This window comes from Chiloscyllium punctatum, chromosome 32 (assembly GCF_047496795.1).
Source record: "Chiloscyllium punctatum isolate Juve2018m chromosome 32, sChiPun1.3, whole genome shotgun sequence".
NCBI lineage: Eukaryota > Metazoa > Chordata > Chondrichthyes > Orectolobiformes > Hemiscylliidae > Chiloscyllium > Chiloscyllium punctatum.
In genome coordinates this window covers 7,013,562-7,038,229 of record NC_092770.1, presented here as the reverse complement: position 1 = coordinate 7,038,229, position 24,668 = coordinate 7,013,562, and the positions used below count along the sequence as shown (strand labels likewise).

At 39.5% G+C, this 24,668-nt stretch overlaps 1 protein-coding gene across 9 annotated transcripts; it reads left to right on the top strand.

Annotated features, from left to right (window-relative positions):
* Window positions 1-1,963: 1,963 nt before the first annotated feature.
* dyrk2 (dual-specificity tyrosine-(Y)-phosphorylation regulated kinase 2) lies at window positions 1,964-23,954 on the top strand. Of its 9 annotated transcripts, none has more exons than XM_072551559.1 (3): window positions 1,964-2,062; window positions 3,430-3,569; window positions 17,892-23,954. In XM_072551559.1, the coding sequence occupies exon 3, from the start codon at window positions 17,913-17,915 to the stop codon at window positions 19,491-19,493; it is 1,581 nt and encodes a 526-aa protein (XP_072407660.1). In that variant the 5' UTR covers window positions 1,964-2,062; window positions 3,430-3,569; window positions 17,892-17,912; the 3' UTR covers window positions 19,494-23,954. The 9 variants fall into 9 exon arrangements, with proteins under 9 accessions (XP_072407660.1, XP_072407657.1, XP_072407663.1 ...); XM_072551556.1 differs by lacking the exon at window positions 1,964-2,062 and adding an exon at window positions 2,361-2,383; XM_072551562.1 differs by lacking the exon at window positions 1,964-2,062 and adding an exon at window positions 2,397-2,527.
* The last annotated feature ends 714 nt before the right edge of the window (window positions 23,955-24,668 follow it).

The following is a 24,668-nucleotide window of genomic DNA, read 5'->3' as shown; positions in this document are numbered from 1 at the left end:
AACATCTAAATCTTATAAATTGAACTTACCTGTAATAGTGCAGGCTTTTTTTTCCAGCTGCTCAGTATACTATTCTGCCCATTCAATTTAGTGGAATTGCCTAATTTCTCAAACTGAGCTAAAGGCCATGCTTGGAGCCGGTCATTTTGCATCTAGCTGAGGGATATAGTGTATCTAAGTTAAAAATAAGCCTATTAGTATAGATCTTTTGAGCAATACCATAGTCTTTCATAGGGTATAGCTTCACTCAATGGCACCAACATAGATGCAGGGGGAATTAAAAATTGGACAAGTGTATTTTTTACTCAGGTTTTTTTCTCCCTGTAACTTTCCAATCAGTTGAATTTCCTGCAGTAGCACCTGATTATATTTTGGAAGACTTATTAAAAAGTTGATAATTCATGTGGATCAATTTGTAGCACTTCTTTAGAATAGAAATGTATTAAAAGAAAGAAGCCATGTGAAAAGGTGTTTATCTAGTGCCAACTTTCACAGGAGTTGCGTGAACTACAAACTTCTCTGTGTAAGCATCACAAGTCTCAAGCCATGACTGGTGTCACAAAAATCCTCAGGATCAGGAGTTATGTAATGCAGGGCGAAGGATTGGGAAGCCAATGGATGCATGCCCAGGGATAAGAGGGTCAAGGAACAAGGATCAAAAGACCAAATCATGAATCCAGAATCAATGGTGAGAGGTGGGATTGAGAGTCCTGGGGTGGGAGAGGGATGAGTGTAGGAACAGGAGGTGAGAATTTAGGTTCTTGAATCTATTCTACTATGGCTGATCTGTGTCTTAATTGTATTTAGACACCATTGCCCAATATCCCTATACACCCTTACTCGATAAGAACCTAGTATTCTCAGCACTAAAAATTTAAATTAGCCCAGTTTGGTGGGAAGAGAATTCAAGATTACAACTACTAATTCATTCTTAACATTTTTCCTGTTCCTTGCACTCAGACACTTTGCCATCTCCAAATTTGCTTCCAACATTTTTCTTGGTTGAATTTCACCCTGGTCCAGCATGCTACTATTGCTGTTTGACTGTTCTGTCTCTCTCATGTCTTAGATTGTTGTCCTTGCACCTTTTTAACTTATACTGCGTAGCAACCCAAAAGTTAAAATTGCCCTGCTGCATGCTGTAATTGGCAGAATATATTCTGGACCTGCCTTCAAAACTGGAGACTGTCATAGAGTCATAGAGATGTACAGAATCGAAACAGACCCTTCGGTCCAACCCATCTATGCCGACCAGATATCCTAACCCAATCAAGTCCCACCTGCCAGCCCCTGGCCCATATCCCTCCAAACCCTTCATATTCATATACCCATCCAAATGCCTCTTAAATGTTGGAGGCTGGTACAATTGCAACATTTAAGAGGCATTTGGCTGGGTATATGAATAGGAAGGGTTTGGAGGGATATGGGCCAGGTGCTGGCAGGTGGGACTAGATTGGGGTCATTTGACACTGTTAACTATTGTGCTTAACTAACATACAATGACGTACCTTTTAGAATTTCAGAAATCATTCTAAAAACTAATTGTAAAAATTAACCTCGTGGAAAATAGAAGTGTGAACTTAGATGTTTGTATGTACACCTACTTCTATGTATTGAAGCTATGTTTTAGAATACATATTTTTAAAAATAGAACATTGCTGCACTTGATTCCTTATAGACATCCCTTCACTGCAGTATTTTGAATGATTTATAAATCTAAAGTTTTGGAAATCTTGTAATATCAACAAATTGAAATGGGGCTCACCACAATAATGACAATAACTTAATATTAATTTGGGAAGTTAACTTTATTCCTGTTAGTGAAATATGTTAACAATCTGCGTATACATCTTGGTTAAACATTGTAAGGAGTATAGTTCAGAAATTGCAGGGCTAGTTTATCTTTGGACAAGATATTTTCTATTTTTCAGCGTACTAAAATAACAGATCCAGCCTTTATTTACAAAAAAAGTGACGCCTTTCATTGGACCGGCACTTGGATCCCCATATTGGGTGAGGACAGTATTATCACATCCACACTGATGAACTCAGGGTCATTTAGGTGAGTCTAAGATTTTCTGTTTTTGTCTATGTCTGTGTGGCTTCACTGTAAGCTCTTGTCACTGTAGTACCAATCCATTCCGTCCAATGTATGGTGTTTTATTATTGCATTTTTAACACCAGAAGTTACCTTTTTATCTCTCCCTCTCCTCCAGACTAACTAAAGATTTTCTCCCAATTTCCTTAATGAACCGGCTCCCCGTTCCTTTTGCTCTGCCCTAGCCCCGAGGCAACGTGAATGACGTCGGTGTTTTGCTTGGTTTTTCGGGGGTGTCGGCTGATTTGAAATGACTCTTTGCGAGTATCTCCCTTTCTCTAATGTGTATGTACGGAGTTTCACTTAGCAACCGGACGGCCAGTGTTTTAACCACAATCAATCAGCATTACACACAACTACCGTCTACTGCACCATTCCAGTGTACAACACAAAGCCGCTCCCAGACAGCGGCGTGTGGGGAGTTGCTTGGTGTGTGTGTAGATTTTGAAAAAAAATATATCGATGAAGTTGTGCATTATGTTGGCGAGAAAGCAGTGGTTGAGTTCGGAGCAGTTTGTAGTCTCCACGGATGTAGGTGACTCTGCTCCTGCAGCTTGGAGTTGAGAGAAGGATCAGCTGGAGATTTTTTCCTCCCTCTCTCTCTCTGTGTGTATCTGTCTGACTGAGCGGCCATGTTAACGAGGAAACCCTGCTCCACGGCTGCCTATCCTACGGGTAAGGAGATCCACAGGGGAAAGAGCCAACACCCTGCCCGCTGCATTGAACAGACCCCACGCCGTGTGTTTTCACTCCAGTTAATTTTCAGCTTGATGCACCTTTAATATCGTTGGGAGGGGATCTTTTTTCCCCCCCACACCTCCCCCTAAGTGCTTTGACATTTGGGGAGGGGGGTGGGCAGAGAGAGAGAGAGGGTGAGAACTTCCTATTCATGGAAAGTGTGCTCGCCCTCGGCGAATGAGGATGGGGGTCTGGAGAATGATCAACTTTGGTAGTTTTGAGAGGTCATTAATTCATAATAGTGTATGGCGGAGGGGTGGACCTACTACAGTTGTCCCCTGGGGCTAGGGTGGGTTTTGGGGGGAAAAAAGAATTAAACCTTATAGTTTGCGAAATGGTGTGTGTGAACATTTGTTGAGGTGAGGTTGGTGTGTTTAGTTTGCTTTACCAGAACAAATGGGGATTTTTGTGTGTATTGTGTGTTGAAAGATGTTTGTGTTGTCGAACGTTCCCTCGAGGGTGTCGGGTCATGGCTTTCCTGCCTTTGATTATGAGCACTTGATGTATTCTGTTTACTTTAACGCCGGGCTCTTTTTATTTTCTCACTTGGTTTAAACATCCGTGGCGCTTTTGTGTGTGTGTGTTTGTGACAGGTCGGGCCGCTGACAGCTCGGTGTTACAGCCCGATTACAGAACGGGAACCGATTGCTCGGAGAGACAGAGAGGCGGAGCAGGATCTCGGCTGGGAGACCCGCCATCGCCCCTCGGATTACCGCCACTGAAGAGTCACACGGTAAGAAAGACAAACCCCACTAAAATATTGTGAAAATTACCAGAGCAACCGCCTCTGGATTAACTAAACCCGCACAACAAGAGGGGAAAAAAACTACCATGGAAACCACAGCGTGTAACGTGTCAAAGTACAGATTCGGTAGCACTTGCAACAATGAAGATTAAAGGGATGTATATTTTCTAAAATTCAGGCATATCGATTTTAACATACACTGGAAATTGTTATTTTTTTTCTCCATGAGTTTGATTGTGGGTGAAGGGTGTTTTAACTGTTAACAAATATGCATATTCCTTGTTAGATAATCAAGATCGCTTTTTCACTTGAGGTTTTCACACATTGAGATAATCACTTTCTAAGTGCGGGTTCTGTGTCCCTCACCCCTCAGTTTTACGGTTACTACGTTTTGCAGGAAAGCAATTTTTTTAAAATTAAGGACACACACAAAGCAAGTACAGTCTGAAATACCAGATTATCAGTATCGTATGCAATTCTGGAATCCATATAATAATAGGAGGGATGTAACTGCACTGAAAAAAAAAAGTGCAGAGGAGACTTACCAGGATGTTTGGGCTGGAGAATTTTGGTCCTGAAGGGATTGGATAGACTAGGGTTACTTTCTTGAAGCAGGGGAGACTGAGGGACAAAGACAGGAAAGATAGGAAGAAACATTTCCCCTTGGTGGAGGGATCAGTGACCAGGGATTTAAGGCGAAGGGCAGTAGGTGTGGAGAGGATGTGAGGAGAATTTTATTTTCACCTCAGTGGGCGATGGGAATGTAGAACTCACTGCCCATCAGGTAACCCTCATGACTTCTAAGAAGCATTTGGATGTATACTTGTGATGTTAAGTGCTGGACAATGGGACTGGGCTGAAGGGCCTTTTTCTGTGCTGTAGATCTCCATGATTTTGATGACCACTAATCATATTAAGCAGTTCTGACGAGGTTTTAGTTGGCGGCGAGATGATAAACTAATTACTCTTCCCACTTCTTCAAAACTATTTGTAAACTAATAGGTTAAGGCTGCAGTATAATCTGAGTGATGTTTTTCGTACAGATGAGGTTGGATTTGCTGGATGTGTTGTGATCCTCAACTCTCTGAGGCCTCGGCTTCAAACTCTGGTCTGACAGATCCCAGGGTGGGGGCGGGGAGCAGCTTGTTTGGGACTTCCAACTACAGCTTTGTTTAATTGAAAAGCATTTGCGCCTGTTTCAGCCTCAAGGTTTGGTGCTTTTGAATGACTGGTGTGAGACAGTATGAATATTTCTCGCGCGGCTGTGCAGAAATGTTTTGTTTGTCTTAGAAATTTGCTGTTTGTTCGTGTGTAACCCGCGAAGTGCACTCGATGTAAATTTTTTGGGGAGCGGAGATCCTGGGGAGGAATGGGGTGGGGGAGTAGACGCAAGTTGTGCAGTGATTTCTTTTAACGTACGTCTAAACTGAAAAATTTAAGAAGAACTATACCATATTGTCTGCTACTATATCTTCCACTTTGCCTCCAACTATATAAAATCCACCCGTTTGGAATCAAGCGAATGTAAACAAAGAAAGCGATATTAGCATTATAAGATTTAAATGAATTGGGTGAAGTAGATGCCTTGGAGCCCAGGGAGATGTTACGACAAAATGTTTTTGCCACAATATTGTCCGGGCGTATTAAATAATTCATTGCTTCCCAGGATTTGCGTGGTACATTTGAAACAGCAGTTGATCCAGAGAGTGGGATATTTATGGTTTCTGACGGATGCTATCAAAGCACATTTTAAAAACAGTATTATCTCACCATTTTAATGATTTTGAAAAGTACACATTTAAAAAAACGTACCGAATCCCCTTTAAATTATTAGATTGCTTAATGAACTGAAAGTATTAGACACATTTGGGCTTTCATCTATCGTTGTAATCTGACTGTCAGCTTCCAACACCCTCACTCCAGCTCCTGTTCCTTTATCTCTTTGGATAGTGATAGCCCACAAAAGTTTATATTAGTGTATTTGTGTTCTTATATTTTGTGGAAGTGTGTTGGATGCTTTTTAAGCAGTGAGGGGAGTTAAGGCAAAAGCAGAACTGCTGGAGAAACTCAGCAGGTTTCACAGAGAAAGCAGAGTTCAGTGACCCTTCTTCCTAACGGGCAAGTTAGGACTTCTTTAAGGAAGAGAAGGCCAGGGTCCTGTAAATCAATAACCATATCTTTGCTGCAGAGGTTGGTGAAAGTTGCAACTAAGATAGATAAACATGCCAGAGTTTATTAAATGGTTACTTTGGGATATGTTAGTTTCAAATACAAGGAGCCCTGCAAGCACCCTGAAAAAAATTATAATTCTTATAATTGACGTGTTATTTGGTTATTTTAATGTATGTTAGAAAAAAAGCCATACACTATACATAAAATGTAATGGATATTGACATTTTGTTTTCAACCCACATAAAATGTGAACTTTCCAGAATGCCTGTGTGCAAATGGAACTATTGGTCACATCAAATTTGAGCATTATGACCATTCTAATATCTACAAAATAGTGATTTCATCCCATGTGGGATTGCATTTACAATGGTTTTTAATCACTAAACCTGCATTGCTGAATGCCCATACATGTGTTTGAACAGTCAGCTTCTGTTAGCTGACACTTCAATCCTGGGATCGAATATTTAAGTAGTTGTAATACTGTATCAGGACTTCTTAAGGAGTGTTTTTAAATTCATTGATGAGATGAGGGCATCACTGGTGAGGCCACCATTTATTGTCCATTCCTAATCACCCAAAAAGCAGTTAAAAGTCAACTGCATTGTTATGGGTCTGGACTCACATGTAGGCCTGACCAGGAAAGGATGGCAGTTTCCTCTTCTAAAAAAAATTAGTGAACCAGATGGGTTTTTCTGACATTCGACAATGTATTAAAAGAAGTAAACCAAAATCTTCCACCGTACCTTTTCTATGTGTAGGCAGTAACTGGACTTTCACAAATGAACCTTTTGTAGTAGGTTTCATCAAAATTTTAGGAAATATTGGTTGTCTATAAATTTACAATTTTTAATATATATAGAAATGTCAAAAGTCATATGCTGAGACCTTGATGTCTGAGTTTAGCACAAGTTTTATGCGGTCCTCTCTACTGCCATAAATGATTTCCCTTGCAATAAAAATTAAAAGTCAGCATTTCTCCTAAATGTGTCCACCACACTTCATTTTGAGTGTATCAAAATAGATTGTATTGCCACAAATAAAAGAGCAGGGCTATATATTCCTGTTTTCTCGAGTATGGTATTTAATATGTTGCTCTATCTCTGGAAAGGCACAGACAGTACTTAATTTTAGGTACAGTTGAAGTAATTAAAATTTGTACTCTGATTCTGCGCTCTGGGGATAGAAGTAGATTTGCATGAGTACATTTGGAACAGGAGTAAGTGGCCTTTAGCTCATTCGATGGCAGACTAGAGATGATGAGATCAAAGCTGAACTGTGATCTAGCTCCATTTACCAATGTTTGCCCCATATCATTTAGTATCCTTAGTCAGCAATAGCCTGTCGATCTCATGAGTTAAAATTAATAATTGATCCAGTATTAATTTCCAAATATGGATCAGTTCCAAACTTTTAACTTGCTTTATGTCTAGATGTGTTTCCTAATTTCATTTCTGAAAAATCTGGCTCGATTTGTTTGACCATGTCTTCTTTTCCTGGTTTTCTGATCAAACAGAAGGAGATAAAATAAACAAACTATTTGTTTCCCTTAGGCTTGAAAATTTTGATCAACTTACCCTTTTAACTGCCAAAATTCCAGGAAATATAACAGCCCTAAATTATGCAATTGCTCCTTGCAATGTAACCCTTTGGGTTCAGGAATTATTTTTGAAAATTTCTGTGCACGTCCTCCAAGACCAAATATGCACTGTACTTCCTGAGGCACAGAATCATAGCAAGTCTTAGAGATGTACAGCACGGAAACAGACCCATTGGTCAAACTTGTCCAAGCCCACCAGATGTCCTAATCTAGTCCAATTTGCCAGCACTTGGCCCTCTAAACCGTTCCTGTTCATATACCCATCCAGATGCCTTTTAAATGTTGTAATTTACCAGCTGACACCATTCCTCTGGCAGTTCATTTCATATATGCACCACCCTCTGCATGAAAAAGTTGCCAGTTAAATCCCTTTTAAAATTTCCCCTCTCTCCCTAAATCTATGCCCTCTAGTTTTGGACGCTTCCACACCCCTCCCCCAATAAATGCTCGTGGTACTCCATGTATAACATATTTGAATTTGTACAATTGTAGCATTATTTTACCCCCTTTTGGTCTAGTCCTGTAGATATAGAGGCTGAGATTCCAGTTACGTTTGTAGTTACTTTCTGTGCTGGTTCATGACATTTAAATCTCTTTGGAACCCCACAGTTTCTAGTTCTTCACCATCATTTTTGGGTCCTAAGTGGATGAATCACAATTGCCAAATTGAAATCCATTTCCCAAAATTTTGTCCATTATCTTAACCATCATCTTTTCTGAGTTTATGCTTCCATAAACATTACTTACAACGACACTGATTTTATGTCCTCAGAAAATATGCAGATATAATTTTGTATTGCAATATCTACAATTTTAATTAATGCAGTGAATGTTTGAAGCCCCAAACCGTTGGGTCTACTGGTGTTGTTACCATGTCAAAAAAAAAATCCAATTTAATGCAAATTTAGCCCTCACAAATCTTTTCTCTGAAAATTTTCAAGACAATCAGTCACTATCTAGTAGACTTTAGTAATTTTCCAACAATAGATGTTAGGTCAACTGGCCGATAGTTTTTTTTCTAGATTTTCCCTTTCTCACCCACCTTAATTTAATGGAGTGTTATGCAGAATTTCCTGAAACAAAAGAAATTTGAAAGATTATTATAAAGGGACCTGCAATAATCTAAGCCACTTCCTTTAAGACTTGAGGATTGATATTACCTAGTCACCTCGGGATTTATTATTCTCTTTAAAACTATGACTTTCTTCATGACTATTATTTTGCTTACATTAATTTTGGGGAGTTGTCACCCCCATTCAATATTACTTTATTATCATATGTTTGGCACATTCTCCTCTTCCGTTGTAAATACTAACACACCACCTGACTCTCTAGCTCACCATCACGTTCTTGAGGGTAACTAGGGATAGGAAACAAATTTCTGATCTTGTCAGTGACACTAATGTCTCATGAAAAAATGAAAAAGACTAATTATTCAACAAGTCTGCTGTTTGCCTATTTTCATGGACTCTATCAAAGAGTTTGCATTCCTCCCTCAGTTTTTTTCCTAATAACATTATAAAATATCAGCAATTGCTTTGCAGTTATTTTGAAGCAGTTTTCTTGTATTTCCAAATTGATAACTGCAGAAATAGATTGCTCATATTTCTGCCAATTAGTGTTCAATTGAGTCAGATTAATATTGGGCAGCATGCTTTCAGTGCCTTAATGTAATTTTCTGATCTTTTAGAGTTATAGAGATATACAGACAGAAACAGACCATTCAGTTCAACTCATCCATGCCAACCAGACATCGTAAATAAATTTAGTCCCATTTACCAGCATTTGGCCCATCTCCCTCTAAACCCTTCCCATTGCATCCAGATGTTTTTAAATGTAATTGTACCAGCCTTCACCACTTCCTCTGCCAGCTTATTCCATACAGGCACCAATCTCTGCATGAAAATTTGCCCCTTTGGTCCCTTATAAATATTTCCCCATTCCTCTTAAAACTCTGCCCCCTAGTTTTGGGCTCCCCACCCTGGGGAAAAGGCTTTGTCTATTTCCCCTATCCATGCCCTTCATGATTCTATAAGGTCACTCCTCAGCCTACAATGCATCAGGGCAAATAGCCCCAGCCTATTCAGCCTCTCCCTATAGTTCAAACTCACCAATCCTGGCAACATACTTGTAAATCTTTTCTGAACCCTTTCAAGTTTCACAACATGCTTCCTATAGCAGGGAGATCAGGATTGCACACAGTATGCCAAAATTGGCCCAAACAACGTCCTGTATAGCTGCAACATGACCTCCCAACTCCTATACTCAATGCACTGACCAATAAAGGCAAGTATACCAATCCAACTTATGTGAGAATGCTACTTGCATGTTATGTAACATGGATACTTAACATTCTTTCTTCTGGAGTAAACTATATATCGATGTTACATATAGATCTATATCCAGAAACATTTCAGGAAAATTTCTGTTGCATCATCACTTGGTGTTAGCTGTTTTTATTTCAAATGAAAATATTTTGAGTATTTATTTAATGCAAACCTCATTGGAGATTTTATACAGCAGATATCGCTGAAAATATGGACTTTTGTAGTCCTGAAATATTTCCTTTTAGCTTAGGATTTGTTCTTCTGGTTAAGTAATAGTGGTTCTTTAGAGTGAATATTGCTATCTCCTGTCTGATCACATTTACCATGTGTTTCAGTGCTGCACTGCATTTGATAGTGCATTGTATACCCATGTACCTGAATTTGAAACAAAAGAAAAACTGGCTGTGTGTATTATATTTATCTTGTCTGAAGGGCCAGACTAGATTATGCCAGGTCAGTACAGGTAGCTAATATAAAACCTTTTTAGGTATATTGAAACATCTCATTCTAAACTGCTTCATGATCATTAGTTGGTTATTCATTTATTGTGTGTTAGGCTGTCCAGGTCAAATTGATACCACAATTAGTATAAATTTGATCAAATATGAAAACAATGCTGACATGCAGCTTCACAAAGGAGCTAGTTTGACATTCGTTTCTCTTCTGTCTGTTCTTCTGTGAGCAAACCCTTTGTCATCAGTGAATTTATAGTAAATACTGCATCATCATCATCATGGCCTTGATGAAAAATGGAGGCAGTGAGACTTCTTCCTCCACTGCCCAAATGAAGCCAGGCCCTCAGCTATCCCTCCAAACACTTGCCCAATCCGGATTGTTATGGTGGAACTCTGGCGATTTGTCACCAAACTACAACTTAGAGTGTACACATGCTTTGGGCACCTTTTCCTCCTTAAGCATCACTTCCTTTTCTTCTTTTAAAATCCTCAATGTCTATTGGAAACTTCAATATTATGTCAGTTTCAGTAACTTTTATTGTTTTTGTTATTTGATCACAATGACTTTGGCCTCCATTTCATTGCAGTGTAGGAATAGGAGAAAGTATAGACTGTTTAACACCTAGAGCCTGTTAATGACACCTGATCTATGACCAAGCTCTATATATCCACCCTCTCCCCGTATTCTTTGATACCATTGCAATCTTAGTTTTAAAAAAAATCCAACACCACTTGCCATTTTTGATGATCCCAATGTATGAAAATAATGTGACTTATTTTCCCTACTATGTATCATCTACTTCAACTCCCTGCCCTTTATGAATGCAAAATGTTCATTCTGTCTTTGTCACTAAGATTGAGAACCTCTGTCCAGAAGAATTTGTTACTGCCCTATCTCCCCCGAGCCTAGCAATTCAGTGAAGTTTCTCCCCACAGATGCTGTGGAGTTTTGTCAGCATTTTCCATTTTTGTTTCAGCTCTCCATCATCCACAGTTCTTTGTTTTAATTCAGTGAAGTTCCTTCCTTAGCTGTGAACTTGCATTTTCCCTCCTATCTTTCCTCATTCTGCTCTTGAAATTGTCTTGCCCGTTAAACCCATGTTAGATGACGATGGTTCAGTTTCCTCCAATACTGTCTTCTACTTATGGAAATCAGCCATCTAAAATATCTCTCCCATTATTCCACCTTCCTTAAAAACTGTCTTCAATGTTTTTTCTCTCAAGTACATCACCTCCCAAATCTACATGCATCTTACCCACAGTTCCATGTTTGATTACTTCAATCATTTGCTTCTGCCACATCTTTGAAACAGCTTTTATATTGAGTGTGACTGTGACCCCGGTACGGCGGAGGTGGGTACTGCAGATGCTGGCGATTAGAATCAAGATTAGAGTGGTGCTGGAAAAACACAGCAGGTCAGGCAGCATCTGAGGAGCAGGAAAGGGCTTTTGTCCGAAACATCAATTTTCCTGCTCCTCGGATGCTGCCTGACTTGCACAGCTTTATAGTAAAGGGAAGAGATAAAGAGAATCTCTTCAACCAGAGAGTGGTGAAACTATGAAATTCATGGGCAAAGAAGGCTGTGGAGATCAGGTCATTGAGTATATTTAAGATGGAGATAGGTCGATCCTTGACTGTCAAGGGGATGAAGGGTTACGGGGAGAAAGTGCAAGAATGGGGTTGAGAAACGTATCAGCCATGCTTGAATGGCTAGCAGACTTGATGGGCCAAATGGCCTAATTTCTGCTCCTGTATCTTGTCTTATGGTGCCACTCTTCTCTATTCATATATAAGGAGCAAGAGGGTAACTAGAGAAAGGGTTAGCCATCTCAAGGGCAAAGGAGGAAAGTTATGCGTGGAGAGAGAGAAAATGGGTGAGATTCTTAATGAATACGTTGCATCAGTATTCACTGAGGAGAGGGACATGATGGGTGTTGAGGTTAGGGATAAATGTTTGATTACTCTAGGTCAAGTCAGCATAAGAAGGCAGGAGGTGTTAGGTATTCGAAAAGGCATTAGGGTAGACACACCCCCAGGTGCGGATAGGATCTATCCCAGGTTACTGAGGGAAGCGAGAGAAGAAATAGCTGGGGTCTTAACAAATATCTTTGCAGCATCCTTGAACATCAGTGAGGTCCTGGAAGACTGGAGAATTGCTAATGTTGTCCCCTTGTTTAAGAAGGGTAGCAAGGGTAAACCAGGAGAAAGTGACAATTGCAGATGCTGGAGATCAGATTCAAGAGTGTGGTGCTGGAAAAGCACAGCAGGTCAGGCAGCATCCAAGGAGCAGGAGAATTGATGCTTCAGGCAGAAGCCCTTCATCAGGATTCCTGAGTCATTGCAGTGTCTGGGCGGAGTACTTTGGTCCTAAGGCTCGAGAGGATTCAGGCCACATCCAGGATATTGATGGATGCCATTTCTCCCGGCTGCTCTGCTGTTATCTGGCCAGAGGAACCTGTTTCTTAGCAGCAGCTCACTTAAAGCAGCTGTCACACCTGCGGGAAGAGTGCACTGGCACAAGGCAACCCTGACCCAAATCCTGATCAGATCCAAATAAAATACAGGCAACTCTTGGAAGAAGGGCTGATAGCATGCCAACTCCATAAATAGGATCTGCATGCCATAACTGAGGTCGCTGACCTGATGGAAGAAAAACATCATCAGGGCACATTACCCTGGAGGAGGCTCGGTATAAAGGTATCGTTGCAGGGTCTGAAGGTAAGAAGTCACTATCTGGGATCTGGGTGCAGAGGCACATGAGGGCAAAAATGGGTAGCTCAGTATCTGAGCAGTGAGCCAGTGCTGCCTTTTGTCTCCATGAGCTTTTTCTGTTTGCTTGTCCCTTCCCAAAGTACAGCAATGCTGTCAGGGATCCATTAACCTTCACTAAACACTGTGGTTGCGTACAGATCTAGGCATTGAAATGTGTCCCAAGTAAATACTCGTGATCCATCATGTCAACAAACGTGTAAGGAGATCTCAGCTATCTGTAAGAATAATAGGATGGTTATGGTAGGGAATTTTAACTTTCCAAACATAGACTGTTAAAGGTTTAGATGGAGAGGAATTTGTTAAGTGCATACAAGACAATTTTCTGATTCAGTATGTGGATGTACCTAGTAGAGAAGGTGCAAAACTTGACCGACTCTTGGGAAATAAGGCAGGGCAGGTGACTGAGGTGTCAGTGGGGGAGCACTTTGGGGCCAGCAACCATAATTCCATTAGATTTAAAATAGTGATGGAAAAGGATAAAACAGATCTAAAAATTGAAGTTCTAAATTGGAGAAAGGCCAATTTTGACGGTATTAGGCATGAACGTTCGAAAGTTGATTGGATGCAGATGTTCGCAGGTAAAGGGACGGCTGGAAAATGGGAAGCCTTCAGAAATGAGATAACGAGAATCCAGAGACAGTATATTCCTGTTAGGGTGAAAGGGAAGGCTGGTGGGTATAGGGAATGCTGGATGACTAAAGAAATTGAGGGTTTGGTTTGGAAAAAGAAGGAAGCATATGTAAGGTATGGACAGGATTGATCGAGTGAATCCTTAGAAGATTATAAAGGAAGTAGGAGTATACTTAAGAGGGAAATCAGGAGGGCAAAAAGGGGACATGAGATAGCTTTGGCAAATAGAGTTAAGGAGAATCCAAAGAGTTTTACAAATACATTAAGGACAAAAGGGTAACTAGGGAGAGAATGGGGCCCCTCAAAGATCAGCAAGGCGGCCTTTGTGTGGAGCTGCAGAAAATGGGGGAGATACTAAATGAGTATTTTGCATCAGTATTTAATGTGGATAAGGATATGGAAGATATAGACTGCAGGGAAATAGATCATCTTGAAAATGTCCAAATTATAGAGGAGGAAGTGCTGGGTGTCTTGAAACGGGTAAAGGTGGATAAATCCCCAGGACCTGATCAGGTGTAAACCTAGAACTCTGTGGGAAGCTAGAGAAGTGATTGTTGGTCCTCTTGCTGAGATATTTGTATCATCGATAGTCTCAGGGGAAATGCCGGAAGACTGGAGGTTGGCAAGCATGATGCCACTGTTTAAGAAGGGTGGTAAGGACAAGCCAGGGAACTATAGGCCGGTGAGCCTGACATTGGTAGTGGGCAAGGTGTTGGAGGGAATCCTGAGGGACAGGATGTACATGTATTTGGAAAGGCAAGGACTGATTAGGGATAGTCACCATGGCTTTGTGTGTGGGACATCATGTCTCACAAACTTGATTGAGTTTTTTGAAGAAGTAACAAAGAGGCTTGATGAGGGCAGAGCGGTAGATGTGATCTATATGGACTTCAGTAAGGTGTTTGACAAGGTTCCCCATGGGAGACTGGTTAGCAAGGTTAGATCTCATAGAATACAGGAAGAATTAGCCATTTGGATACCGAACTGACTCAAAGGTAGAAAACAGAGGATGGTGGTGTAGGGTTGTTTTTCAGACTAGAGGCCTGTGACCAGTGGAGTGCAATAAGAATCGGTGCTGGGTCCTCTACTTTTGTCATTTACATAAATGATTTGGATGCGAGCATAAGAGGTACAGTTAGTAAGTTTGCAGGTGACACCAAAATTGGAGGTGTAGTGGATAGCGAAGAGGGTTACCTCAGATTACAACAGGATCTTGACCAGATGGGCCAATGGGCTTAGAGGTGGCAGATGGAGTTTAATTCAGATAAACATGAGGTGCTGCATTTTGGTAAAGCAAATCTTAGCAGGACTTATACACTTAATGGTAAGGTCATGGGCAGTGTTGCTGAACAACGAGACCTTGGAGTACAAGTTCATAGTTCCTTGAAAGTGGAGTCGTAGGTAGATGGGATAGTGAAGGAGTCGTTTGATATGCTTTTCTTTATTGGTCAGAGTATTGAGTACAGGAGTTTGGAGGTCATGTTGCGGCTGTACAGGACATTGGTTAGGCCACTGTTGGAATATTGCATACAATTCTGGTCTCCTTCCTAGTGGAAAGATGTTGTGAAACTTGAAAGGGTTCAGGAAAGATGTACAAGGATGTTGCAAGGTTGAAGGATTTGAGCTATGGAGAGAGGCTGAACATGCTGGGGCTGTTTTCCCTGGAGCGTTGGAGGCTGAGGGGTGACCTTATTCAGGTTTACAAAATTGAGGGGCATGGATAGGGTAAAATGGGGTGGAAGACTCCAGAACTAGAGGGCACAGGTTTAGGGTGAGAGGGGAAAGATATAAAAGAGACCTAAAGGGCAACCTTTTCACACAGAGGGTGGTACGGGTATGGAATGAGCTGCCAGAGGAAGTGGTGGAGGCTGGTACAATTGCAACATTTAAGAGGCATTTAGATGGGTATATGAATAGGAAGGGTTTCGAGGGATATTGGCCGGGTGCTGGCAGGTGGAACTAGATTGGGTTGGGATATCTGGTCGGCATGGACTGAAGGGTCTCTTTCCATGCTGTACATCTCTATGACTCTGTCTCTATGTCATGTGCCATTCCCTGATCAGGGGCAAGAGGGAAGCCTTCTGGGAAAATGGGCCATGTCATGGATCAGATGGATGATATCCTAATCACTCTAGTCTGGGACTGAGTAGGATTGGTCTGACTTATCCACACTTCACCCAGTACGGTGCTAAGGTGCAAAGTGATTCCCTGGCAAAGAATGTATGATCTCTGCTGAGAAGGGAGACCAGATGCTAGTTCTTTAATAGCTAGACATCCTCTGCCCTTGAGCAGCAGAGGAACTACAGCCCTCCATCAGGAAAGAGGCAGATCTCTGGTCATGATGCATTCCTCTAGGACCCTCACATAATCATTCTCCAGAACATCCTGAAGAACTTCGCAATCAGCCCGTCCAACCGGGGGAGTTGCCCCTGGAGAACTGGTCAGGCTCAGAGGAACATTCAGCCTCTTGGCACCCTTTGGGTCAAGCTGCAGCAGATCCTTCCACAGACTCTTGTGAACCTCCTTGCTGGGTGGATCCAGAGAGATGAATGAAGAATAGACCTTCCTGACTTGGACTCTGATGCTCTCCGGATCTGAGACCAGAGATCCGTCATGCGCAAGCAGCACAAAGACCTTCTGGCCTACCCCGTGCCTTTTTCCAGCAAGGAGAAGAAGAGGGAGCCATGGACTAGTCTCACGTATGGACTCCGAAACCCAACGAGAGCACACCCTCTTTCACTTCGTACGCCTTCCTGATGGCTTGGCCCTCATGGGGATGACCAAGGCATGCCTTCAGATTGAGAACCTCCTTCTCATTTTCCTCAGTCCTGGATTTCTATCTCTTTGACACCCAGATGTGTTGCTGACCCAAGTTCCAGATGTATGTCTTGCCCACATCTAACCATTGATCCTGGTAAAGTTTGAAGGCTGAACCATACTGTTCATCCCCTTGATGTTTTGTTTAATCCTAAGATGAATTCACAACCACACATTGATGCCATAGTCAAGTTAACCTACCCCAACTTACTGTTGCCCACTTCTCCTTTCTACTTAAGCTTATCTGTTAGTTAAACACTCATACATACATGCCTTTGTTACATTTAGACTTGATCATTAGAATGGTGTCGTAGCTCATCTTACTCCATCAATTTGAACTCATCCAAATTCTGTTGCTACATCCTGTCTAGCACCAACCCCATTCATCTGTCTCCCTGTGCTCGTAAACTTGCATTGGCTCTTAGTCTGGCATGTTCTCGATTTTTAATTCTCTTTGTCACATTTTAAAATCTCCCTATGCCATGCCTATCTTATTATTTCTAATCTTCTCTCACCTATAATCCTCAGAACTCCTGCATTTCTGAACTTTTTCAATTTACTGACTTTGATTGCTCCTTAAAATCTATGTGCTTGACTGAACTTATGGTCACCATTACTAATTACAGTAGGTACATATCAGATATTATTTAATGCTACTGTGAAATGTGCTGGATTACTTTAGAAAGTTCAAGGCACCAAAAATGAAATATTTGTTCTCAAATGAATTCTGATTGGATTTCTATAAGGTTCTATACTGAATCAATAACTTTACTGAAGTGGTCAAAACAGATGCTTCGGCATTGAATGGGAAGGGAATTCAGTCAATATAATGGTCCACTCAGCTCCTGTCATGTGACATTATCAAAATCATTGAGATATTTAGGTGGCTAGGAGCTAATGATGAACTTTGCATGAGGGTGATATGAGGCAAAGAATGTGGAAAGTTAATACCCACTCCTTACTAAAACTGTCCTTGTTAAAGATGTATGCCATGAACAAAGTGGCCCTTTCGACCCTAGATTTGGTCCAAAGAAATTGCATGAAATATTGAAGTGTGAGTTTATTTAATCAAGCTTCAATAAACTTGCCTGTTTGTTTGTATGATCTAAGTGTTTATTTGTATTTTCATATTCTATCCAATACATCATGGATTATAGCCATATTCAGATCAGTTTGCTGTTCTAGCATTTTGATGCACTTGAAATAAGGAACATGAATTCATAGTTTGTGTACTTGTTTGAGGTCATTGCTGTTAGACAGAAGAGAGAAATGGAGCAGATATAAAATGAGCCTACAGAACAGGTTGTCTACCTTGCATTCAACTTGAAAACGGTGTTGAGAGAGGAGGACAAGTGAAAAGGAGTGTATCTCAAAGTTTGAAATAAAAGGACTGGCAAACTGAGACACTTTGCATCCAATTAAGCAAATGAGTATAAATCAAAAACATGTTTTGTGTTTTCACTTTACAGCTTCTATTTATTACATATCTTAAGACAGTTAAATATATTTTCTTTTTCTCCTCAACCAAATCTGATTTAGGTTGGAGGTAACAAGCACACAATGAATGACCACCTACATATTGGTACCCATGGACAGATTCAGGTTCAACAGCTCTTCGAAGACACTGGCACCAAAAGGGCAATTTTGACTACGCAACCCAATGGCCTCACTGCAGTTGGTAAAACCTCATTACCAGTGGTTCATGACAAGCAATTGGAGAGTTCACAAAGGCGGCAAGGAAGCTCTGCATCAGTAAAGTCAACAGACTGTTCTCCAAAACCCAAATCCACAGTTATGACCCCAGAGCAAGCCATGAAACAGTATATGCATAAACTTTCTGCATTTGAGCACCATGAAATATTCAACTATCATGAAATCTACTTTGTTGGTCCAAATGCAAAGAAACGGCAAGGTGTAGTCGGTGGCTCAAATAATGGTGGTTATGATGATGACCAGGGTTCCTATATCCACGTACCTCATGATCATATTACTTACAGATATGAAGTTTTGAAAGTTATTGGCAAAGGGAGCTTTGGGCAGGTTGTAAAAGCTTATGACCACAAACAACACCAGCATATAGCCCTGAAAATGGTGAGGAATGAGAAACGCTTTCACCGGCAGGCTGCGGAGGAGATACGGATTTTGGAGCACCTGAAAAAGCAAGACAAAGATAATACCATGAATGTCATTCATATGCTGGAGAACTTTACATTCCGCAACCACATTTGCATGACATTTGAATTACTGAGCATGAACCTTTATGAATTGATCAAGAAGAATAAGTTTCAAGGGTTCAGCCTTCCATTGGTTCGCAAGTTTGCTCACTCTATTTTGCTGTGCTTGGATGCTTTACACAAGAATAGAATTATACATTGTGACCTTAAACCTGAGAATATCCTGCTGAAACAACAGGGACGAAGTGGGATTAAAGTGATAGATTTTGGCTCAAGTTGTTACGAACACCAGCGTGTATACACATACATACAGTCACGCTTCTACCGTGCACCTGAAGTCATCCTTGGAGCTCGCTATGGGATGCCTATAGACATGTGGAGTTTGGGTTGCATTCTGGCTGAACTATTGACAGGTTACCCTCTGTTGCCTGGGGAAGATGAAGCTGACCAGCTTGCCTGTATGATTGAGTTGCTGGGTATTGCACCTCAAAAGTTTTTAGATCAGTCAAAACGAGCTAAAAATTTTGTGAGCTCCAAAGGTTACCCCCGTTATTGTACTGTTACGACTTTGCCAGACGGCTCAGTAGTTCTTAATGGAGGACGGTCACGGAGGGGAAAGTTACGTGGCCCGCCAGGGAGCAAGGATTGGGTCACCGCTTTGAAAGGATGTGATGATCCTCTCTTTCTTGATTTTCTGAAACAATGCTTAGAATGGGATCCTGCATTGCGTATGACACCCAGCCAGGCATTGCGACATCCCTGGCTACGTAGACGCTTACCAAAGCCTCCAAGTGGAGAGAAAGGCTCATCAAAGAGAGCAACAGAAAGCAGTGGTGCTATTACATCAATTTCTAAATTGCCTCCAACTTCGGGCTCATCATCAAAACTGAGAACTAATTTAACACAAATGACTGATGCCAATGGGAATATTCAACAACGAACAGTATTACCCAAGTTGGTGAGCTGAGTGTGAATAAATCTATGCCAGGAATGCGAGGAAAATTTCTTGCCGCATCACTGAGCCTTATTCAATTGAAATTTTGTATTTTCTAGAACTTTGTAATTATTCAAGTTTGGAATTTTAAACACCATTCTGTAGTTAAGAACTCTGAACAGTTTTGATTTTGTAATTGCTGGGGACCATGGTTGGAAGTAGGTTTTTCATGTATTGAGTGTGAAATACATTTGCTATTCATTTTCTTGGCATACGAATAATGCACTTTGTAGGTTAATGAATAGCATATGTCAGATAACATTTACAGTTGTCAGAAAATGTCATTATTCATATAATGTGACAAAATAATAGCAGATCATTATCCACTATAGGAGATTTTGGAATTTTTTGATTTTGCGGATTGCGGCTTTTACTAGTCAATAACAAATAACTGAAGGTCTTTTAAAACAACACCTTTTTATAAATCTATGACAAAGCCCTTTACTTGGAATGTCATGGAATCTAGTTTTCAGTGCCTCATAATTGTACTGTATATACCTTCCATGCGTTGCTATTCTACCTGGTCTTCGTTTCTTAACTCGATATAAACAAACCAGGAAACCAAAAACTTTATAATATGGTATTGGTGGGTAAACCATTTTGCTTTTTTAAAAATCAGTTTTGGAATTAGTTCACTAATGTCAGATTATGTTGGTAAATCAAAAGAGTTCATTGTCTCTCTGCTCATGAAAGGCATTGTTATTCCGTTACTTACTATCAAGCATGTGAGCAATATAAGTCAGTTGTGTGACCAAGGAGTTTGGTCATGGGGAAGTATTGGTGAAAAATCATCACAAAAGAATGAAGAGATCAGTGAAGGCTCAATGATGGTTTTCTTTTGTACATTTTAAGCTGGAATGTATTGAAGGAACTAAATGAATGAACTGCATTATCTGAATGAACTTGGATTGGTCTTAAATACATTACATATTCTTCTCAATTGTAACCAAAATTTAAACATGTTTTAAATTGAAAGACTAAAATTCAAAGCATGGTCCCCAGTTAGTTAAAATAACTTGGAATTTTCCCTTGAAAATATTTTACAAAAAAATTGGAATTTAGGTCCTGCCCATTTCACACATTTAAAGGATTGACATCTTCAACTGTTTTTGGTAATGTTAGTATTTATGTGAAAATTTTATATGTTTGTAAAATTAATGATACAAAATTAAACCTTTACAACACTCGGATTGGGTTTAAGCCAGTAAATCCAGTCTATTGTTACAGAATGAAATCTGATTTTGTGTATTTAAAATGTATGTTGCTTTGTCTTAGTGCAATATTTCAAATAGCAGAATATCCTTTTGTAGTACTTTTATGATTTGTAATAAATTTTTATTGAATGTTATGTAACTGTACATTGTCACTGAAATACCACTATAGAGATTATTGCTAGGTAGTGGATTTATAAAACGCTACCGGAACGATATTTTTATACATGAATTGGCCTGAAAGATAATCTGAGCATTTTATGTATGTTCATTTGTTGAAACACATCTCCAATCAAAGCTTTACTTCTATTGCACATTTTGTGATTGACCTTTGATAGTTATTACAGCCCATTTGTTTGTTTAAGGGAGTGGTAAGCTTTGGCTCAGTGTAATGTGGATTGATCAGTACTGTACACAAATGGCTCAGATGGCTAAATTACAGCTAGCTAATTTTAGAAGTCAGTCCAGTCTCATAAGTGGCTTGTTTGAACATACCTGTGGTACATGTTCTGACTTGATAATTCAGTGTCATGCAGTCTCAGGTTATAATAAGAACAGAAGTTAAATGACTCAGTTCTTCGCATTGCTGTTCAGGACCATTTAGAATACATCACTACAACAAAAAGAATCAACAATACATGAATGATTTTTATAGGCTTTGTTTTCTTATAGCAGGCAAATTGTGCCCTTAGTGTTAACAGTGTGCCTTTTGTTACCAGTGCCATGTTGTAGGGTTTACATGCAATTGATTAATCCTTGAACTGTGCACACTATTAATGTAGCAGTTTACATGACCGTATTGGATTAATTGTTGAGGTCGTCCAGAAAGGAAATTAATGCACACTTTGAATTTTATATTATAAATATTCAGTCCTAAATGTTTAACAGTATAACACTAAAGGAAGATCTAAGCTATTGGTTCACTTCATTAGCTGCTTAAGAAAAGCTATAACCAAAATAGAAATATGGCTACATGTTTATAGAGGGACTTGTGATCTTTTCCATTTTGAGCTATCCTTTTTCATTATTTCATTGTATTCAAATTATATGAAGGATACCTTATTCTAAATGAAAATGTGAGAATTCTTTTTTGACAAGTTATTGGGAGCAATGGCAGGGTTACAGCATTTGACCTCTACCCTGAATTATAGAGAAGGGAGGGAATAAATTAGTAAAGGTTCTGTCTGCTAATTATTTTAATCTAGTGACTACTTGATAATGAAGAGCTCAGATGTGATTGAGTCTGTGGTCCAGTACTATGTTGACACACCAGGTTCAAATTTAATAATTCAGTCTGATGACTTGGGTAAGGTTCCAAAGTGTACTTGGTGCTCCTGAAGCCATGCAGCAATGATAATTCAAGACTTCAGGGGGACAGGAGGAAAATTGATTGGGGGAAAAAAGGGGAGAAGTACACGTTATACAGGTTGGAGGAGGTACAAAAATCCAACATTAAGAACAAAACATGTTTTTGGCCATTGGAGTACATTGCCCAGTATGCTTCTCTGAACGTACTTTAATATGATGGAGGTCATATTATGTTGAGTAGATATGATAGTTTAAAGTAACTTGAACCAAACTGACTGATTATACACAAATGTTCCAACCAGAATTTTTTGCAGTCCACATTTTCAAATTGAAAATGTATTGGTATACTATAATATATGAATGAAGCCAAAAGAAGATATTGTATCTAAAAGAACATTTTAATCTACTGATTTGCACAATAATCCTGAATACTATAAAGAAAATACCAATCTGCTTTTTGATAACTGGCCCTTTCTTCTCTTTGATATTCCAAACTAATGCTTAATTTTAGTGATAAATACCTCCTGCAGTATATTTTTAGTAATGAAGCATGTCAAGATTGAAGGTCCCTAAACTATAGGTTACCTTGGAAAAATATTGGTCCTCGTTTAACTCACAAAATATACATCCTTCTGTTAATTATTTGTTGTGCATTTGAATGTAATACAGCTAGTGTGCACAACTGTAATGATCAATTAATAGAGGCTAATTCTGGATGTGTTAGTTATTAATTTTAAATTTAATTAGATTATTCACTTTTAGATTTGAGCCATTGTAGGTGCCATATTCAAGTTCCCTTAAGCCGCTCTAGTATTGTGCACAAAGTCTTTACCTTACCACCCACTCGCACCCACCCCCCGCCCCCAAATAAGTATGGTTTAGGTAATATAAACTACTTTGTGCCCTCTTAAATAGGCATTGAAATATATATCAAGAAGAAGTTTTTGGTTTAGCTTTACAGCAGAAACATGCTTTTATGCTGAAGTGCATTCTTGAAGGTTAAAGATGGCCTAGCTAATTATTTCAAATTTGTCTTCAAAAACGTGAAACAGCTTCCAAGAAAATATGGTTAATGCATTAGGGCAAAATAATGATTTTTACGTTTACCTCAAAAGGGTTTTCTAAAATAAAAGAAAATCCAAGGTATTTGGTATGTACCAAAATGCATTCCTTTTCACACATCTAGCTAAATGTGTAGCCAGCAAATTGGTGTCTAAAGCATCTGGGCGTGGTTTGTTCTGTTGCTATCTGGTGTAGCACCATGATGAACTTTGTATAATCTTTAAGCCGCCATTGTTAATTTTTAATTTTGGATGAAATTGAAAACTTTTAAATGATTTTATAGGCATTTTGGCATGTTTCAAGTCAAATCTGTATGTTACAACTCAATTTCTGTATTCCACAATATTGAATATTTGACTGCAGCACTGAAATCTAGTACCATTTTAGTTAGGTTCATACCAGTAAAATACAGTAGCACCCAAACCTGAACCTTGTAGCAATTTTTGTTTATAGCACAGTTCTGCTAAAATGTGTGAATTTCTATTGCAAAGGGCATTTAGCATTCTGAATACTCTGCCTACCTAGCTATGGTTGCTCCAACTGAACAATGGCAGAGATTAGTTTTAAGATGAGCACCCCACAAGATGTGTGTTTATAATATGCTGCAGTTGTGTATTGTATATAAATACAATTTTGAATAAATGCTGACTTTGTATATATGTATGTAAAATTCTTGTGAAATGCTGTCGCCACTTGATGTGTTTTTAGTGGATCCCAGTGGCCAGTTTTATGATACTGTATGTATTGTACAGCTGATGACAGAAGTATGACTTTTTTTAGTGAATATTTGGTTAAAATTATTGTGGCCTAAAATTAATTTCAAAATAAATTTTATGTCAGAGTTTATAAGAAACATTGCATGTTGCTTTTGTTATTTTGGGTTTAAGTTTTGCACATTATACACAATGATAGAAAGACCTTGAGATGAAACAGTTTATGTTTAGAAATTATTTTGTAATTTTTTTCTGGCCGAAGGAAAAGAAAGCACTGTACTCATTCTGTATTGAGTGTTTTATAGAATTATTTTAAGCATAGTAATTGGCCGAAATAACAACCTAAACTTCAAAGATGCCCGTTTCTGAGTATTAAGTTTAATCTTACTGCCCATCTGTTTATGACACCTGAGCTAGTTTGTTTTCAGACCTGGTGAGTAGCTCATATTGAATGGTGGAGCAGGCATGAGGGGTCATATGTCTGGCAATTGAAGCAGATTTGGTTGCTAGCATTTACTGCCATTTTGATGCTGAATGTTCCAGTGGAATATTTCTTTGGATAGTTTGCAGTGATTACTAAGTCTAAGTTAACTCTGAGAAATTACAAGCAAGTTTTGAATGAAGTTGATCTGAATCTCAAAAGGTTGGAGAATGTTTGATGGGTTAGGTAGAATGGATCTATATGCTGTTAAGGTTACAAGGACAAGAGGTGAAATATGTTAAGAGGATTTGACTAGATTGATGCTGAGAATCTGTTTTCCCTGGTTGTGGAGGGGAGGGATTGGGTGGTAGTGGTTAGCTGAATGATTGTGACGCTTTTAAATTCTCTCAGATATAAAAACAATTCCAGTGCT

Bases quoted from the DNA above. Each gene is read 5' to 3' on its own strand.
- dyrk2 (XM_072551554.1), top strand. From the start codon at position 2,731: ATGTTAACGAGGAAACCCTGCTCCACGGCTGCCTATCCTACGG. The intron at 2,774-3,429 runs GTAAGGAGATCC...TGTTTGTGACAG, and splicing joins CACGGCTGCCTATCCTACGG to GTCGGGCCGCTGACAGCTCG. The intron at 3,570-17,891 runs GTAAGAAAGACA...AATCTGATTTAG, and splicing joins CGCCACTGAAGAGTCACACG to GTTGGAGGTAACAAGCACAC.